General features: G+C 36.0%; 2 protein-coding genes and 1 long non-coding RNA gene across 4 annotated transcripts; 2 read left to right on the top strand and 1 right to left on the bottom strand.

The window, feature by feature from the left end:
- Positions 1-375: 375 nt before the first annotated feature.
- Positions 376-4215, top strand: LOC147486147 (uncharacterized). Of its 2 annotated transcripts, none has more exons than XR_015201161.1 (6): positions 376-527; positions 1038-1090; positions 1957-2033; positions 2335-2480; positions 2602-2681; positions 3979-4215. It is a non-coding gene; the product is annotated as an uncharacterized LOC147486147 (long non-coding RNA). The 2 variants fall into 2 exon arrangements; XR_015201160.1 differs by lacking the exon at positions 1957-2033 and adding an exon at positions 1895-1956 and having other exon boundaries at positions 522-840.
- Positions 4216-5702: 1487 nt separating this feature from the next.
- LOC147486146 (zinc finger BED domain-containing protein DAYSLEEPER-like) lies at positions 5703-8194 on the top strand. Its single transcript, XM_086570959.1, has 4 exons — positions 5703-5716; positions 6917-7284; positions 7376-7686; positions 7777-8194. The coding sequence occupies exons 2-3, from the start codon at positions 6952-6954 to the stop codon at positions 7598-7600; spliced, it is 558 nt and encodes a 185-aa protein (XP_086427085.1). The 5' UTR covers positions 5703-5716; positions 6917-6951; the 3' UTR covers positions 7601-7686; positions 7777-8194.
- Positions 8195-9726: 1532 nt separating this feature from the next.
- Positions 9727-10931, bottom strand: LOC147486145 (uncharacterized). The gene has a single exon (XM_086570958.1). It carries the CDS (start codon positions 10906-10908, stop codon positions 9934-9936), a length of 975 nt encoding a protein of 324 aa, XP_086427084.1. The 5' UTR covers positions 10909-10931; the 3' UTR covers positions 9727-9933.
- Between the last annotated feature and the right edge of the window lie 2615 nt (positions 10932-13546).

Raw genomic sequence — 13546 nt, 5'->3', positions numbered from 1 at the left:
TTGACCAACTTCAAGCTCGATCATCCTCCCTCTTCCTCAATTTTCAGCAACATATAGTTGTTTATATAAATCAACCATAGCTTTAATTTTGGAAGAGATAAAAGTGACGTAGCTTGTAGATATCTCACACGTCATCCTAAATAACGTCCACAATCAAGTTTTACAAATTCTTAAAATTTCTCCATTGGAGAAGCCTTTGTGTGTAAATTAGCATACCATATAATAAAGTTAATTGAGAAGTGTAAACTCCTAATGATATCTATGTGGAACCTATGTGGAGGTGTAAAAATACACACCCTATTGGAGATGCCCTAACATGAACCTGATATGAGGTGTTATCGATCAGTATGTAGCTAGTGATCGAGTAATCCTCTTGGAGTTCACACACTTTTGTAACTTTCCTTTTTCTTATACAATAGATAAACTTACCGATAAAAAAAAAAAAAACAGTTCGGTTTCTGACTCGCGGCTAGGATTCGATTTTAGAGGTATAAATCGAGGGTCGGGACGAGTGCCATGATGACAGCGTGAGTTGGATTACATATTAATTAGATTCTTAATTGTGAAATTAAACAAACAAAACTCTTCGTTCAAAACTCTTCGTTTCTTTTGCGATGTAATTAGATTCTTAATTGCACTCATTCTCACTTCTCAGTATCTAATTTCCATTCGAGTTCTAAATTGAAGCACAATAAAACTTTCCACCTTCTTACGTAACTTTCTCACTTACAATGTTCAATCTCTCTCTCTCTTCTACTCCTTTTTCACCTTCTAAAATTAACCCACATAACACCAGTAACCAAGCACTTTCCCTCTCTAATTTTATCTTCTTCTTCTTAGGTATGCCGCTTTATTTTAATCATTTTCTTTTGTTGTATTTTTTTTTTTTTAAAAAAATTTCTCCCATCAAACAGCAAGTAGTTTCAATTTTAATACTCTGTCACACAGAAAGTCGATGAACAAAAGCATATATTCATTTTCTTATTTACTTTCTCTTTGTTCTTCGTATTGTTAAATTTTTCTTCCTTTTTGCTCAGGAAAATGTCAATTCAGGAAAAGGAGCATTTGTGGTATTACATCTGAAACTTAGGTAAGTCTATGTTTCAATTTTGAATCCCCTCAATTCTCCCGAAATTTATTTCTATTTACCGTTTTAAAAAACTGCTTTATGGTTATTTGTGGACTTTACGGTAGTACTAATCATGCATACGTATGCTTATTGAAACATTGAAACCTTTGCCTGTGTAATGGTTGATACAATGATGCTGTGTGGATATAACTCTCTGTATCACTTCTAGATTGAATATATTTCTTAGTGTACTTTTATACTGATTTCTTGAGTTTAATGTCGAGGCCCCTTTCCTTGCAATACCATTTGTCTTTGTTTTTTGGATAGTTGTTTATAATGTGGTTTTCCGTCACCTATTCCACTTTTTAGCTTCAGGAGCTTAATAAATTTTTAGAGGTGTCTACGACCAAATGTTATATTCTATTTGTTTGAATGTGTTCTTCTACTGTTTGAACTTTGAATGGTCTTCTTCACTTTTTGTTTTCTTGATATGTTATCATCCTTTGGTTGCAAAATGTAACTTTCTTACGCAATATTTAATCTTTTCATCCAAATACCATGGGAATATATGGACCAGACAAAGTTTAGTCGAAGTTGTGCATTTTCATTTTTGAGCTTTGGATTCTTAATGTTCATGTATGTATTCTTAATTTGAATCTACTAATCTTTATATTTCCAGAATGGCTTTTTGTATGAAGTAATGGGATGTGGCTTTGGTGAGGTGCCGAATGTGCCATAAGAATAATATTACATTGGTTTTACATAATTATATTTTGCGCACTGACTTCATGAAGATCAAAGCCAACGGTAAATTGATTTGTACAGGTTACCCCGTTGGGCAATTTGTTATAGTTGATGCAACTACACCTCTAACCTCCAATTTGCAGGTGAGGGTGATGGGTTCCCTAAATTGAGAGTGAGTATAAATCACTTTTGAAAAGTATTCGTAACTAACAACTTAAAGGTATATTGCCTACACCATTATTTTAGATATATGTATACGGTATAAAAGTCTATCATTTTAATACAACATTGGAGGAGTATCCATGACAATCAAAATCAGTATTTTTTTCTTTCTCATTTAATAACATTATAGCCCACCACTATCAAGACTTGAGCTGTTTCAATTTTGTAACCCAAAAGTCACAAAAATGTATGATGAGTTGATAGTGCACCACTATCATAAGTTGGAATTGCTCAAGTCCAAAATTAGGAACTATGTTCAATGGTGTCTGCCTCGATAAAATGTATATTTTTTCCTGCAGGACTCTCATATGGTGCAATGGTAAAACTCAAACCCCATTCATTTCAAGGAAGCCGATTTCATAGTGAAGATGATTTAAGGACTTATAGATGGCGTGCTTTGCTATATATTTGGTGGGTGTGTACGTTCAAGGACTCTGCCTCAATGGTACATATTACCTTATGATTTCATGTATGAACTTTGTAAGTCGTGCAATATGATGTTTTCTATTGTTAATGAAACTTTTTCTTCTTATGATTTGTTTAAATGGCTTCTTCTTTTTTTTCAGGTAAGTTGATGATGTTGATGTCCTGTGGAGCCTCCCATATGGCATAGATAAGAAAGCATGTGACAGCTAGATCAATGCAGGTCTCACTTTGCTTTATTTTATCATACTACTTTTTTTTTCTCAGTTTTATTTATCATCGATTGGGAATGTGTAGTGTTGGGCTTGGGGGTGGGTGGGTGGTAGTCTTTTGTGTTTGGCTCATGAAAAGGAATGCAATATTTAGTAATAGAATTATGCTCAAGTAGTTTCTTTTAGGAATGTGATGACCTATCATTTATCCTTTAGTGCCAATACAATGTACTTAGGATTTGAGAAGAATACTTTCTTTATTGCGCGTCGAATGATTTCAAGACTACCAGTGTGTATCTTATTTTCATTCTACACTGATTTACAACATATAATCTTGAGGAGCAGATTGCGTGGCATGTATATATTATGAATACATACCATGCCAATTATTGAAGGGATCATAGTATTTATGTCGAGATTCTACAGTGAGTTCATAAAGTCCATAGACTAACCATTTAGTAAGAAAGTGAAAAACAATTGTCGCTCATCCAGACTCGGAAAGAAAACACATGCACGGAAAATAGGTGTCTCTAAAGATATCATGTGGGGTTACCTGGATAATGGGTTCATATCACATGTCTTATGACATCTTATTAACGTTCGAAAAGCTGCATTCATAACATGTTTTTTACATCTCTATTCGTTACCTTTGACCTTTATCTGATATAATATTGCATTTGATGACTATCCTTCAACACCAGTGAAGACACCATTTTAGAGATTTTTTTAAAGCTAATACAAGATCTTTGCGAAGGCCGGTTTTTGTCTTGAGCCCGAACGCGTGTACATGTGGACATATATGTTTCCCGTGCTATTTCTATCCATCTTATGATGTTTGATACATTGGAGACAAAGGGGGGCTTTCATTCTCTAATGTGCCCCTCCATGATGACCTTAGCTGGAGGGGAAAGACTTGCTAGGATTTTACTTTGGGTGACCAAATCATTTAGATAATTTTCTATTTATTTTATTAGTATTATTAGTATTTTAGATACATTTTTCAGATATGTATTGTTTTCTGTGTGTTAGCTAATTCAATAATTCTATAGAAACAAATGTGTTAGCATATTTACAGATCTAATTTTGGTATGGGTAATGCTATTGTAGATTAACAGGATTTAACTTTGGGTAACCAAATCAAATATATAGTATTTAAGATACATTTTACAAATATATATTGTTTTTGTGTGTTATCTTTTTTTTCAGATAAATTTTGTATGTTATATATCTAATTCTATAATTCTATATAAACAAATATAAGCATATTTTCATATCTAAGTTTTTTTGGTCTGGGTAATGCTATTGTAGGTTGCTCTTTCCTACTACAGCGGGTGAACTTATCGAAGCTATGAGAACCCAAAAAAAGGACTATTGCTATTGATCAACATTGAGAAGTGTATTGTGTTTGTTCATTTTTGTACTATTATTATTATTATTATTATTATTTTCTGACTTGGGTGGGTGGAAGCTAAGCACAAAGTTGTAACTGTAAGGATGAACATGAGCAAAACTCATGTAATAAGAAGGTTGATTGAATTACGTTAACTACTACTTTGGAAGAGATTTGATAAAAATACCGTGCCAAACTAGCTAGTCTATATAACAAAGAAAGATAGAGTGGGTTGACAAATTTTACCTCATAAGGTAATACATAGTTATGTCACCCCCTAACTATAGCCATTAAAATGTTTTTCTGGGACAAGTTAACAAGTTTTTTTGGGATGAGTTTAAAAGTTTTTCTCACCTCACCCACCCACACAAAAAAGGCCTAGATTATTTTTGGGCTGGACTTTTATGGATTGTTGGTCTTTGGAAATATGAGTATGAGCTCATTTAAAAAAAAATAGGGGGATGTGCGTCGGGGGGCGCGGAAGGCGTGCGTATCTAGGGGTGGCAGTTTTGTACACGACCCGCTAACCCGACACGAAATTAGCGGGTTTGGATTGAGAAAAAGGCTTTTGGGTCATTTAAGGGTTGACCCGCCAAACCCGTCAAATAAATGGGTTGGGTTAGGGTCACACATGTTAACCCGAATAACCCGTTAGTATACCCGATTAATTCCCGGGTCCAATGAGTTGGGTCATCAACCCGTGACCCGTAAGACCTGTTTTAAGTCCTTAAAGTCTTAAACATATATGTTTCCGTATTTTATTAAATATCATAATCCCAAATTCCCAATTTACCAATTACCTAAAAGAAAATACTAAAAAGATAAAGATCAAACAAACTGAATGTCGTACGAAATTCCATCGAAACTTTGAGCTTATCATTTCAAACTCGTTAATGTTCCAAATTGGTCCATAAAAACCAAAATAACGTTTCTGGAATTCTGGTCTAGTAACCCAAGTTAAGGTGCGCAAGACGCAAGTACATACCGTGTTCTCTTTCCACAACAAGTCAACAACAATTAATTTACCAGAATCTCCTCCTCCTCCACCTGGATTGAGAAGGATCAACCGGCAATCCAACATATAGATCGAATATTATAGATTCATTCAAATATTCAATAAAAGATATCTTACCCTAGTCTCAATTCTATAAAGAGAACAATGAAGCCGTCAAAGTCACATACTCACATTCAAGTATTCAACCCCAATTCTCATTAAGCTACTGCCTAAATTTCTCAAACCCCTTACCTTGATTTACTGGTAATTCATCTTTTATTTTTCTATTTACTTAGCTTATTTTATGTGGTTGGTGCAATGGTATGAAAAAGCTTCCAATAACATCTGGAAAGAATAATCCCCTCTCTAAATTATTAATTAAGTTAATCTTTTTTTATATCATTATGTTAACACTTCAATCAGTTCAATGTAGCCATTTTATAAAACGTGAACAGTACGTATAGTATTATTAGATTCACTTTTTGACATCTCTAACTAAGTTGTTTATTCTTGCTGCTTGTTTTCCTTCTTATAGATGGAGTTTGAAGTTGCTAAACAACACAATGTGGCGCCAACTCATATTGATCTTGTAGACGTAGAGACCCAGGACTCCTGTGAACTGCAGTTCAAGCCACTTGTCTTTGAACAAAATACAAACAATGGTAAGCCTCGTAAGAAAACTTCAAAGTTTGGAATTGTTTTGAATTGTTACCGGTTCATGTGATGGGAAAGCCGAGGGGGCTAAGTGTCGTAAGTGTGGGGTCGTTTATTTGTGTGACATAAAATGGGATTTGGTAATATGATTAAGCCATATTAAGTCTTGCATTAGGAGAAATACCGCTGACTTAGGACAAATGTTTTTGTCTAATTCCGAATCTTCTTTGTCAATGAGGACCCAAAAGTTTGATCTTGAAAAGTTTCGAGAGAAAATGTATATGGCCATAGTTACCTTTTCAGTTTGTTGAATATCAGGGAATTAGGGATGCATTGAGTTATATTGATGAAGGAATCAAGTTAGTATCTAGAAATACTGCTAAGGACCACATCCTAAATATTTATAAGACAGAGAAAGGAGTTGTTAAAGACTTGTTGCATTCCATTCCAGGAAGAATTAGTCTAACTTCTTATTTGTGGACTTCCATTAGCACTGATGGTTATCTTTCCCTCACTGCCCACTTTGTTGATACTAATTGGAAGTTACAAAGAGAATTTTGAACTTTCGTTTCATGCCTACTCCCCACACTGGTATTGCGTTGTCTGAGAAAATTTATAATTTATTGATCGAGTGGGGAATTGAAAAGAAGTTGTTTTCTATGACTTTAGACAATGCTAGTTCTAATAATTCATTTATTGGTTTATTGAAGAACCAACTTAATTTGAAGAATGCTTTATTATGTAACGGTGAATATTTACATGTTAGTTGTTGTCAGGCGACATTCTAAATCTTATTGTTCAAGATGGGTTAAAAGTAATTGATTCTTCATTTGTGAAGATTAGAGAAAGTGTAAAGTATTTGAAAGGTTCACAACAAAGAAAGCAAATGTTCTCTAATTGTATTGCACAAGTTTCTTTGGAACGTAAAAAGGGTTTGCGTCAAGATGTTCCAACTCGTTGGAATTCAACGTTTCTAATGCTTGAAAGTGCTATTTACTACCGTAATGCTTTTATTCATTTAGTGAGTTAATACTGATTGTCTGTTGGAGAAATTATAGGGTTGAGAAGATTTGTCTTTTGGGTGTGTTTTATGAACTTCTTGGAGTAGGGTTGAGAATACACACGCGCACTTGTTTTGGGGATGTAATGTTTTACATAAGGTGATTTGCATATTTTTATAAGGGACTTGCATATTTTCGGAACACAAGTATCCTACATCAAACTTGTTCTTTCCCAAGTGTTTATGGTGCAAGACACTTTGGCCAAAGCTATAAAAGATGGTGATTATTTTCTGCGGTCCATGGCTGTTGAAATGAACCTTAAATTTGAGAAGTACTGGTCAGATTATTCTGGGATTCTTGCCATTGCTGTGATATTAGATCCTCGATACAAGTTAGAATTTGTGAAGTGGTGTTACAATAGGCTTTTTGGTAAGGATTCACCTCAATTAGATGATGTTTCTACTAAGCTATCCTCTCTTTTTGCTCAATATATGCAAAATGCTAATGAGTCTACCAGTACCACTTCAAAGAATCCATCAAATCATTCTCCAGATTGCCTTGATAGTGTTATGGAGGTAAAACTACATTTATATGGTTCTTTAATTATATTTCTATCAATTTTATATTGTTGTGACTATATACCACCTATCATATCTTATGATCCAGGATTTTGACACATTTGATGATGAAGAAATGTCTACTCACACCAAAAAAAATCAATTAGAGTTATACTTGGATGAACCAAGATTGGATAGGAAATTAGAGTTGGATGTCCTTCACTTTTGGAAGGGAAATCACTATCGATACCCTGATCTCTCTTTAATGGCTCGTGATGTTCTGTCCCTTCCTATATCAACTGTTGCCTCGAAGCGACTTCGGTATTGGTGGTAGGGTTGTCGATAAGTTTCGTAGTGCCCTCAAGCCTGCAAATGTTGAGGCTTTAATTTACACTCGTGATTGGATATTTGGACTGTCAGGTGTGTGATTCTTTTCTTTTTTTCTATTGTTTTTTGTTATGTCCTGCCATGTTAATTTCTTTAACATCAAATGGTTTCCTTCTAATATAGATAATATGGAGCCCAATGTGGACGAGTTGTGCGAGGACGTCACAAATTTGAACGTGACTGATAAGAATGGAATAATTGTGGGCGAGGTTGAAGAAAGTGGCTAATACAAAGGAAGGCTAAAGTTTAACTTGTGGCTTTTAATTTGGAGATTGAAGTCACTATGTAGTAGAGTAGTAGTCTAGTGGTATTTAATATTCTTGCGCTCTTGTAGGAGTTTGACATCTATTGCATTTTCTTTTCTTCTGATGGCAGAATAGTCTGGCTGGGAACAAATTCTTGCCCAACCCTTTGTAACTTCTGTGTATATGATGCTTAGCTTTCACTAACATGTTTCTTGCCACAATTTGAGATAACATTATCTCATGATGGTAAATTTGAGTTGATTCAGAAATCAGAATAATATTGATCTGTGTTAAGTCATGTTTGTTGTTCTACCAATGCTCGTATGTACAATTATCGTGATAATAAAGACTCCAAACATTTTAACAACTATGTGCAGTTTGCAAGTTAAGGCGTTCAGTAGATGTGTTTCAACAACTATGCGCAGTTTGCGCACTTTTACAAGTTCTTTTATTATTTAGATTAAAAAATATTCTTTATCCAAAAAAAAAGAATTTACGGGTTATCTGTTAACCCGATCCGAAATTGACCCACTGACTTAGCGGGTCACCCGTTACATATGCGGGTTGGGTTTGGGTTTGACAAACTTGACACGATTAGTAATTGGGTTGGGTTTGGGTTTGCTCTCCTAACACGTGACCCGAGTATGACACGACACGAATCCGACCCAACACGACCCATTGCCACCCCTATGCATATCTATGTCGTACGGGGTGGAGTGCGCGCATCTGTGCCATACGGTACGGGGAAATACTAATATATCACACATCAGTCATCTCTTTTTTCGTTACTATTTTTATTATTATTTTCCTTCCAAGGATGACCTACGCTATAAGCACAGGCCAGTCATCACTTGATAGTAACTCTTACCAGGTAGTCAGTACTCACTACTCAGTGCCACAAATGTGAAATAAATATTTTATAAAATTTAGATGCCATATTGACATCAAAGGGTTGATGGAATTTGCATCACTCTTCAAAGGTTTTGTTTGCCGAGTTGACCTAGCCCAAATTATCGGGAAAAAAAAAGAGTTGACCTAGCCCTTGTATTTGTGAGGCCCAAGCATTGTGGCATTTCATCAAATGGGCCAGGCCCATCTAAAGTCTGAAAAGTGAAAACACAGTAATGACCCATCTAGAAAATTAAGAGTAGAAACAAACATCTCTGTTCCTATTATACAAGAGAAAGGCATGCTAGGGCCCAAGGGTTAAGGAGAGCAGTGTATGCAACTCGACGTTCCAAGCACCTAACTACCGAACATGCTAGGGCCATCGGGGAGTCTATACATAGATTCTCAAGTTTCACATAGATTCCTATTATACAAGAGAAGGCGCGCATTTAAATTTGTGGAGAACAATTTTTACTATTTTTAGAAACTTGGATTAGACTGATAGTAATATCATATGTCTCTAATAGTATTTCCAGGTGGCCGGTGGTAGCAATTTGATAAATTTTGTGAACAAGTTTGCCGAATTGTGGTAGCAAAACAGTGTCGTCTCTAGGTGGTAGCAAACACTGGTCACACGTGATCTGGGACCCTACAAACGCACCAGTTGAAATGACACGCTCTAGTGGGAGTGGCGCCCAATTGTGTGCCAGCTGAAATGGCGTGCGCCAGGTTTAGTGCAACGCCGTATCCGCAAACTTGGACGCAAATTTGTGACTAACAATTGGTTGCTACCAAATTTGCGAACACCTGGAGATAACTTTCTGGTTTGTTTTTTTGGCAAATTGCTACCAAAGCAATTGTTTGGTATCCACCTCGAACACATCTAATATATTAAATGAAAGTTGGAAATGGGTTTTGAACAGTGAATTATAAGCAGATGGAAGTGAGAAGTGTATAGTTTTATTAATAAACTTTTTGTGAGTCTCCATGTTACATTCATAAGTTTTTCATGGAGAGTATTATGAAAAAAAAGTTTTTCATAAGTTTTCGCTGGAGAGTGAAGAGTATATATGTTTGTGTATACATTAGTAAAATGGAGAAAAGAAAATTAAGGCAATGAACAAAAAATTCTACCTCTGAAATCATTTCAAGGCCTTGTGAAAGCATCGAAATTTGAAAGATCGAACGAACTCCAGTTATCATCTAATGAGTTGGAATGAAGTGAGTGATCATCAGTAACATTAACTGAATGGAACCCTTCTAAATTTGTAGCATGCCACGAAAAATTTGCACCACCAATCGGAGAATTTGACCAATACATATCTTGTACTACCAGGTTGTCCGAGGGGGCCAATGGTTGCAGTCCATAACTACTTAGTTCCATGTCTGTAGACTGAGAGACTGAAATTCTCTGTGGTTCCTCATAATTCAATTCGTATTCACCTGAAAACATTTGATCGGGCCCGTCACTTAAATTAGTCTCAGGTGATGGATCGGATGGTACATTGCTTCCATCAATACATTGCTCTAGTGAGAATTGAGCATGCGTATTTGGAGTCGTATCCGAAACACTTAGTAAATCAAAAGTTGAATCGAAATCTCTTGGACAGTCAGCTGGCATAAGATCAGGGCTAGAATCAGGTTGTTGATTCAAGAACTTGGCATAGACAAGTGCAAGATCAATGTTTGAAGAACCAGACCCTTGTGCATCACGTCCATCTGATCCATTTCCATAAGAACTATCCCCATTCGGGTCATCTTGGTGGAGTTTTGAACGTCCTATACCTGATTGTTCACTCCCATAACTCGAAGTTCCGGTTGCGCCTCTATTAGTGGAAACAGGTACTGACCTACTTCGACGGTTTTTCCTGCAACCCCCACCAATTGGTACGTTCCGAAGGGAGCCACCTTTAGTCCAATATCTTCTACAGGACTTACAGAAATAACGAGGTTGCGTTAAGCTATAATTATTGTAGTAACAAAATTTTGTATTCGACGAATTGCACCTAGGACAATTTGGAGCAATTTCGACGTTGGGTTTCCATCGTCTTTCAATCACAGTTGGCCTGGGAGGAAGAGGGCATTGTAGAAATTCTTGATCGTGACTTTGTGTTGTGAACATTTCACAATCCTTGGAAAATTTTTGGTTATGAAACATTGTGGTGGAAGAGGAAGGCAGAGGTTTTAATGCGAGGGGTGTGCATGTGTGTCTTGAGTTTGGTTAACGTGTCTGAGAACGAAATGAACGGCTTGATTTGTTAACATTCCCGTAGGCGGATAGGGAGTGTCTGCTTGGTAGACATGTGGCATGATGTAATTGGGTGGATAGAGGGATTTGTAGGGGGCAAGGCCTAGGGAAATGCCAATTAGGTTCCTTCAAGGGGCAGACAACTTATACTAAGAAATTCACATTTATTAATCCCTAAAAGTTCATATTTCTATGTGGTGGATGATTTGTTATCGTGTATCTCAGTTCCTCCATATCAACTACAGTATCACTTAAACTAATGGTGTTATTTATCAAGAATCCCCTGTATTCAGTATTTCAGTTCAATTTCTAAAGAAATCAAATTATTGTAAGTTACAGTATTAGTTATAATATATAAATCAAATGTAGATATTTTGGATGAATATTGCGATGTACTATCTGTGATCAGAATATCAGATGTAGTCATGCGGACACAGTGCGTGCATGCTCTCTCGCATATTCATTGCGTATAAAAATGGACCCAAAACAAAAAGCTCTAAAGAGCGCGCAATTGTATAGTTTGTGAGACCTAATAAGTAATGAACAAAACAATCAGGCCTAAAAGCCAGTTTTGTTATAATGGTGGGTCCTCAATCCGATCAGCATAGCGCAAGAGACATTTTGTACCAAACATGCGCATCACTCCAAGTCCTCAGGATTTGATACTTTGCCCTGTAAAAGTATTGATTTAGTATGGTAAACCATGACTCTTAATTTATTTATTTTCTTTGCAAGTATATTACAAAATTACCAGTACAGAGCACTGGGGACCAAAAACTCAAATAATCAGATGGAAGTATTAGTATCAATTTCTGATCCCACAGTATGTAGTTTGCGTATATATCAGATAATCGGATCATCATCCATGGTCAAAGTATCACGCAAAATCTTCACAGAATTTCTTGATAAGCTGACATGATTCAATTTTGGTTCACATTTCTTTTCAATGGGATCTATTCGTTGGGTAGTGGCTTAGTAACAATTATCTAATCCATGTCATGATTCATTGATTCTGATTCATGAGCGAAGCAGACGTAGAGCTAGAAGAGACAGAGGACGTGCATGGATTAATTCTTGTGCTAGCTTCTTCGTTAATTTTGCAGTTTTTTTTATTACACGTGCGGCATGAAACTGCCGATGTCCGATCCCTACTACTCCATGAATACGAGTGATGCAAATGCGTTCGTCTAGTCAATGCTTATAAACAACATTGCGTCCATGTGTACTGATTGTTTACTTGCTATATTTTGTACAAGTAGATTTGAGGAAGTTCCTTTAATAACAATCAAAAGGACAAGAAGAGGACTAATTTAATACTGACTATTGCAATTTACAGAGAAGTAATGAACATTACAGTTCTTATATGTTGCATGGGATTTATCTATAACTCGATAAGTTAATTACCATGATCGTTTTTTTTTTTTTGCAGGACTGACTTTTTCGTAAGATCTCATAAATATCAATTGAAAATAGTGTGTGTGTTGTTTGTGTTCGGGATCAAGAATAATTTAAACATCCACCCCGATAGTAATGTGACACTCAATAGACCTCATAGAAATTGAAATTATTAATGATTAATCTAGAGTATAAGTTGCCCAATTGAATATTGATAGCTGTTCCCTAAATGAATCTTTATTTGGTTAATCACGAAAGTGGTCTCGTGTTGGTTAGTTCAGTTGGCGGTGATTATGAGGGCTTCTCGGATTATGAGCTATTTCTTGGATCACGTATGTACTAGTGTGGTGAGTTTCACAAGTTCCGGCCATCTCAAAGTTGGGAGCACAAATGTCACATATCATGCCAAGTACCAGCTTCTGAAGTTACTGTAATATGCAATCAACTAGTTAACACATGGTCACTCACATGGTTTAAAAATATAAGTACATGCTGATTTTTGATACACCGGATCCCTTCATTTAAGGTCTTTAAGTGGCGTGGATTACTCGAAAATATTTAAAATACAGACAGATTATGTGAACTTTGCAAAACCTGATGATTTAAAATTGTCCTCACAAGTCACAAGGGAGGATGAAAACTTTGCGTCGTCAGCTGGGAACAGAGCCAAAAATTTCGTCCTGGGAAAGCACTTGGAGAAACAACCACAAACATTTTCTTCCAAAGCCACGGTGATCGAACTGAACTTTTTATTCATTGAATCACTGTAGAGTCATTTTAGCCTTGATGGGACCTAATAGGATAGAATTACCTAACAGATTGATCTGTATTCAAAGTGTTTCGCCATAAATCAGAAGTTATCCTAATTCACAAAGAACTAGGGATAACTAGAACCTATTTCAAAACATAGGGAGCATTAAAAAAAATTCTCTGCCCCTACTTGGACCACTTGGTATAGGGAGAGTCGGAGAGACTGTACAAATACTCTCGAAAGTCGAATCATGTAAGTTTTTATTATATCACAGCTAATTTAGTAAAATGCGACAGTGAGTCAGAGTTAAAAGGCTTCATCAAGCTAAATGACTCCCAAAGTTCCGCCTAGTTATAGTATTAGGTT

The sequence above is a fragment of the Coptis chinensis genome, chromosome 7 (assembly GCF_015680905.1).
Source record: "Coptis chinensis isolate HL-2020 chromosome 7, ASM1568090v1, whole genome shotgun sequence".
Lineage (NCBI taxonomy): Eukaryota > Viridiplantae > Streptophyta > Magnoliopsida > Ranunculales > Ranunculaceae > Coptis > Coptis chinensis.
Note: the sequence above shows the minus strand (reverse complement) of the source record. Positions and strands in the feature narration are given on the sequence as shown.